Source organism: Austrofundulus limnaeus, unplaced genomic scaffold (genome assembly GCF_001266775.1).
Source record: "Austrofundulus limnaeus strain Quisiro unplaced genomic scaffold, Austrofundulus_limnaeus-1.0 Scaffold52, whole genome shotgun sequence".
In the NCBI taxonomy this organism is placed as follows: Eukaryota; Metazoa; Chordata; class Actinopteri; order Cyprinodontiformes; family Rivulidae; genus Austrofundulus; species Austrofundulus limnaeus.
In genome coordinates, this window is record NW_013952454.1 from 1,007,670 (window position 1) to 1,014,126 (window position 6,457).

The following is a 6,457-nucleotide window of genomic DNA, read 5'->3' on the forward strand; positions in this document are numbered from 1 at the left end:
TATATGTTGTGCACATCTTGTTTTTAATGTGTATATAATTTTGGGTTTTAAATGAAATGAATAAACAACTTAAACAAAAATAAACGTTTTTCGTACAATCAGGTTCAGAAATAAACTTGAAGCAGTTTTTTTTTTTACAGACAATCCATATAACGTGATACGAATATATTTGTGACCGATCACATCAAACCGAGAATTAAGTTTAGAGGCATAGGCAGGTAGTGTTTTTAATATAATTTGCAATAATTGCATTTTGTCAAAATATCATTATCATTAAATGAGCTGTCTGAAATATAATCCTAAAGATGTTTTTGAAGCATTTTTCTGTTCAGTAAGCACTTTGTATAGCCTTGCTGCTGAAATGTACTATATAAATAAAATTTACCTTACATTAACAAAAAAACAAAACAAACAAAAAARCAGCAAAAATGCTTTAAATTTTTGATATTTTCCCTGTGAGCTAGCAAAGCTTTTATTTCTTTCCAGCTGGTAAATCTTATTATCCTTATAAAATTTTAGGTTTCCTTGTTAAAATGACAAAAAAAAAAATCCTCATCAGAATAAGATAAGATAAAAATAGGATTCTGACCAAATATTAATGTATTAACAGGATTAATAAGACAAATCAGGTCATGTTTCTGCTATAGCTAATGATAAGGATGATCCAGGTATCAAAATGTAGCTTAAAAAGTCATGAATCTGAAAATGTGCTTTGATCGTTTTGACTAAACTTGACTCAATCCTCTGATGTGATGGGTCACATTTATTCTGAGACCCCTGCTCTCAGTTAGAGTAGATTTCTAAAATGTCAGTGTCCTGAATATTTGATGACATCATAGACATCATGACACTGACCCCTGATGGCGCCGGCTCTGGTCCGGGTTCGGAGGCCTGGCACTGTGGACGTGCYGCTGTCTTCCTGCGGGCTGCTTTTCAACACAGCCTTCATGTTCTCGTGTTCAGCCGCAGCYTCAGCAGACTGGATCCCCTGAGGCTGGCTCTCCTGTGCGTCTGAGGTGGCACYGCCAAATTTACCACTCTGCAGGGGGGGCCGGGGGGGGGCAGAAACAGAATAACAGGACGGAGGATTGGATTAGCTGTAAAATCAGAGCAGTTAAGTCGTTTCAAACAATCTGAGACACACAAAGATGTTATCTCTTCAAACTCATGACTGTTGCTGCATGCCAGGCTCCGTTTCTACCAGGAGTCGTCTGTAACGTCTCCAAGGTTAGATTCACACAACATGCAGCCTCCTCTTCCTCCCTCTGCRCCTTCAGCCTCGTCAATGCAGTTATTTTCACCATTACATCATATCTGTTAGTCAGGAGATCCGACACACACCCCCTACCTCACTATTATCATCATCATCATCTTCGCTCTACAGGAACAAAAATGACAAAAAGGTCAAATAAAATCCTGTGGGTGTGCAGAAGATGATCTTTGATTTCTGCAGCTACATTTCTGAAGATCAGCTCGACTTTATTGTTAAAGGTGACGCTAGATTGTAAAAATGATCCCAGGCCTGTTTTAAGTCTTTCTGTAAAAGTCAAAACAGAAAACAACAGATTGATGAAATAATTTAAYTAATTACATTTTTAATTTATTAATTTATTTCATTCAATTAAAACAAAACAAAATTCAAACATAATACAAACACGATATCATTACAATGAAAATGATGAGTAGAAAGAAGAAAAAAATCTTATAACGTCTGCCCCCATTTAACAAGAAAATATATAAATTATATACACCCCTACATTCATATACATAAATAAAGAATTCACACATAAATTCACACAAAAGAAAAGAAAAAGAAATTAAAATGAAATTATTCAAACCACAGCTTATATGAATGCTTATTATAAGTTTTCATATTTTGTCAACAAGTCAGATTTTACCAATCTTCCACATAAACTAATAGAACCAGCATTTTTATAATCACTAGCCAAGTTGTTCAACAACTTTATTCCTTGAACTGAAGTACATCTCTCTCTCAAATTCATTCGAATTTTAGGGTTAACAAACATTTCAAATAGTAAAAAAATGACAAAAAGGTCTGGAGTCAACCTACTTCACGTACGGGGGGCAATATTATAGGCAGAAACATGGGTGTGCTATGGGATCCCCAGTTTCTCCTATTGTTGYAAACCTGTACATGGAGGAAGTGGAAAAGAGAGCCTTGATGTCCTTTTCAGGGGTGCCACTGAGCCATTGGTTCAGATATGTTGACGACACCTGGGTTAAAATTAAAGCCCAGGAAGTCCAACATTTCACTGATCACATCAACTCTGTGGATGAATATATTAAGTTCACATGAGAGGATGTAAAAAATGGCAGGTTGGCGTTCCTGGATTGCGATGTCTCGGTTTTGGATGGAGGACGGTTGGAAACTGGCGTATATCGTAAGCCCACCCACACAGACCAATATTTGTTGTTTTGACTCCCACCACCCATTGGAACACAAGTTAGGAGTGATCAGGACTCTAGTCCACAGAGCAGACAGTGTCCCTACAAACCCAGGAGCCAGGCAGAAAGAGAAATCACACACACGACAGGCCCTGGAGCAGTGTGGTTATCCTGACTGGGCTTTCCTGAAAGCAGACAGGAAACACAGACAGGATTCCATGCAACCTTCAGGTGAAAATGAAGACCCCAAACCCAGACCCAAACCAGTGGTTATTCCGTATGTTGCGGGTGTTTCGGAGAAACTGAGACGTTTATTTTCTAAACATGATGTCCCAGTGGCTTTCAGACCCCAAAACACATTATGGCAAAGGCTGGTTCACCCTAAAGATCCGGTGCCCCGGCACAAACAGAGCAATATTGTATATGCTGTTAAGTGCCAGGAGGACTGCGACCAGTTATACATCGGGGAAACAAAGCAGCCACTGTTCAAAAGAATGTCCCAACACAGACGAGCTACMTCTAATGGCCAGAACTCTGCAGTTTTCACTCATTTACAGGCCAGCGGTCACTCTTTCAGAGATGAGGATGTTCTCATTCTTGATAGAGAGGAACGTTGGTTTGAGAGAGGAGTAAAAGAAGCCATTTTTGTGAAGAAAGACCGTCCATCATTAAACAGAGGTGGAGGCCTCCGTTTTCAGTTGTCCCCCTCCTACAGTGCTGCTATTGCCAGTATCACTCCACCCCTGTTAAAGGTGTTAATTAGGTGTCAACGATAGCCGTGTGATGTGAGTATCAGTCACATGGAGGCAGGACTTAAAAGCCTGAATTTAGCCTGAAACTCTCAGACTGAAGAAGTCTCTTGGAGGAGAGACGAAACGTTTCATTAGAGAAGAACCCGTCCAGAAGACCTATACAATTTTTTTTCTTTTTGATTTTTTACCTGGATTACTGAGATGCATCAGGACATTTCAAATCGTACTTTCCCTCTTAATGAAATTAAATAAATAAGTGGGTCTGCTGATCTATTGGTATTTTCAATAAATTAACTGTAGTTTTCTTGAAGGGTGATTTGATTTTTGAGAAAAAAGTATGAATTTCTTAATAGATATCCAAAAACAGCTGAATAATATCAGAGCAACAAAATAGATTTTATCAACCAGGCAATAATAACCATAAACTTGGTGAGTTTTAGGTTGTCATGTTGTTAGCCTAAGTTAAAGTATTGACAGAAATTTGTGTCATTACTGTAAAAATACATTTTAGAAACCGTGYTAATGTTTAAAACAATGACATACATTTATCAATCTTTTTTTAAAGTTAACATAAAATCAGTGGACCTTCCAGTTTTCTCAAATAAAACAAACAAGTTTAAGACGACAAAATCTTTCAGTTAAATTTTGTTTCCTGTTTCTACTTTTCTTTTTCCACAAAACTTCTAACAAAGAGCAGAGCTTTTGGCCGATTTATTGCACATCAATGTTTACTTCTGTATAAAAACAGTTCAGGCCCAATTTCACTGAATGGCCACGTTTGGGAAACTTAATAGGTGAAAAAAATGACCTTAAAAGAGTGAGAAATGTCAAATTTCAGCTGAAGTTTCACTGAAGTCTGAGCGTTCGTGACCAATAAACTGTTTGAGCGTGAACGCTCCCTCATGAATACTGCTGGCCTACTAATCACAGCCCAGTAAAAGAAAGCTGTGCTCTAAACGTCAAACTATTTCCTTAAACGCCAACTTGCTCGTGACATTTCGACTCCTCTGCGCCACAAAACAAACACTGCAGACTCATGAACATCTCTGTGTGAAACTACAGTATCTGACTGCAGGAGCGTCTCTGAGGTGTGCACCCGTTGGTTCTCCTTCGGGGACCTCCAGAGGTTTGAATTTTCACACAGAGATCGAATTGGGGTCCGTTTTGAAGAGAGAGGGGGTCCTGTCGGGGGCCGACGGCGGAGGCTTCTCTGAGCGGCCGACTCTCCGGGGGGTTCTTGGGATTTTAATCACACACCAAAATGTTTGCTCTGGCCGTTCTCAGCCCGCTCGCAGCTCCAGACTGGAACACACGACAACTCCCTGATTGTTGTTACAGTAACTTATACATGTGAACRCACAGGAACTCTGCTGATGTCATTAGAAACGGCCCCCAGATTAATAGAAGCGCTGTCAGGGGATTGTTAATATCGCTCCACAGAAAGGAGAGAGTACAAACTAAACAAAGAGGATGATTAGAAAATGAAGGAAGTGTGTGCGCTGAGGAGCACTTACATCTGTTATCATTTTGCCCCTGGTCTTGTTCCTCTCTCTGTGGTTGGCCCTCTTCTGTTTCTGCTGCAGCACGCGCTCCCTCGTCGTGCGATACTCCAGGGCAAACTCGCTCAGGATTTTACTGAAGCGATGAATGCTGACCTCGCGGGCCGCGTATATCGGATGGCCGAGGAACAACAGAAAGGCATGAAACCTGCAGATGTGAAGAGTATACAATTAATGTACGGCTATACAAGAATAATCTTCACTTATGTGAGTACACACTGACATTTGTGTATTTATACCAAATATTACATTAAGTATACAAACGTGCATTAAAATGGAAGAATTTGTGAATGAATCTGAACTTTAAAGAGTAACTAAACCCCAAATCAACTTTTTTTTAAGATAAACTGTCTAAATTGGGCCTTAATGGTATTAGCTTTATCAAAAAGAAAAAATRAGTAGGTCCTCTGGATGAGTTCTTCTTTAGTGAAACGTTTCGTCTCTCCTCCAAGAGATTTCTTCAGTCTGATGAGTTTCAGGTGAACTCAGCCTTATAAGCACTGCCTCCACATGGACAAACAGGTTAGTCACATGCAAAAGAGGGCCATCGACTAACAATAAGCTTTATTGGCTCTATTTTTCATAGAGGGTCATGTGCCCCATCACCTGACCTGTGTCGTGTTATGTGAATGTAGTGAATGGAAGCAGGGGTTCGACGTCCCCTTGTTTTTTTGTCCCTCTTTCCCTCTTTGTGTTGGTATCATCGGGGCCCTGATTCACACCTTTTGCTCACGGGGGCYGAGTCAATTCCCACTTTGTTGAAAATTTTCTATATTTGCCTGGGGGCGGGGTTACGCTTTCACAGGAGGGTTAGTGACACTTTAACAAACCTGTTGAGGATCCTACGATGTACGATTTTGAGAATTATGATTCTCTCGGCACAGTCTTTGAGGAAGTCGGACATCTTTTGCTTCAACGCTGGTTTCATCTCATGTTTTGCAATGACTTTCAGGTGATCCCACGATGCTTTGCACCTTCGCTCCATCTGGGCCAGGTTGTCCTGAAGCTGGTCAAAATCCACCTGAGAACAAAACCACAAACTGATGAAAACTCGTCCCTTTATGTTGTTAACGCAGATGAATAAAAAAACCGACGGAGATGTTAAATGAACCTTGGCCAAGCGTGTGATGGCTCCGATCTCAGAGTAGAGATCTGAGCTGTCTGGAAACTTCTCGACCACGATGGAGCAGGCGTGATGCAGCAGTGACTGCTTGTGAACCGTGTCCTTCACCTCTGGGACTTTCTCCAAATAACTCAACTCGAAGCCTTTGGCCTGCAGGTCCATAAAAAAAACACAGGAACATGGAGAGAATGTGGACAGGAACAGCTCAGTGGAATCACAAATGTGGAACTTTTGCTTCAACAACAAATCGCAGCAGAGTTTCTTTCTGGCACGGTTCGAAAAAAATAAAAACCAACTCAATGAAGTGAGCCGACCGGATATCTAGGTTCATTAAACTGTTGTTATCGAAAACTGATTTACTCAAGCTTCACTGATTGTTCTTCTGAGCGGAGTAAAGCCAAACAGGTCAGAATTCATCATGAACAACCATCCTAACAAGATCTGCCTTGATCGTTTGCCAGCTTTAAACAGCTTACTGCAAAATATAAAAGCAGCAAGTATTTACAGTAACCGCTTGTTTTGATGTTGATGACTTGTGTTTCCGCCTTTTTTCAATGTTTGCTTTCTGATTCCAGGCTCATACACACACACACACACACACACACACACACACACAC

General features: G+C 40.4%; 1 protein-coding gene across 5 annotated transcripts in view; it reads right to left on the minus strand.

Moving 5' to 3' along the window:
* The window catches only part of fhod3b (formin homology 2 domain containing 3b), a gene marked incomplete in the record, with an annotated part of 124,575 nt that overhangs the window by 3,071 nt on the left and 115,047 nt on the right, over window positions 1–6,457 (minus strand). For all 5 annotated transcript variants that reach the window (XM_014008730.1, XM_014008729.1, XM_014008728.1 and 2 more), the window contains 4 exon segments: window positions 856–1,039; window positions 4,673–4,865; window positions 5,548–5,738; window positions 5,829–5,990. In XM_014008730.1, coding sequence (XP_013864184.1) covers window positions 856–1,039; window positions 4,673–4,865; window positions 5,548–5,738; window positions 5,829–5,990 — 730 coding nt within the window.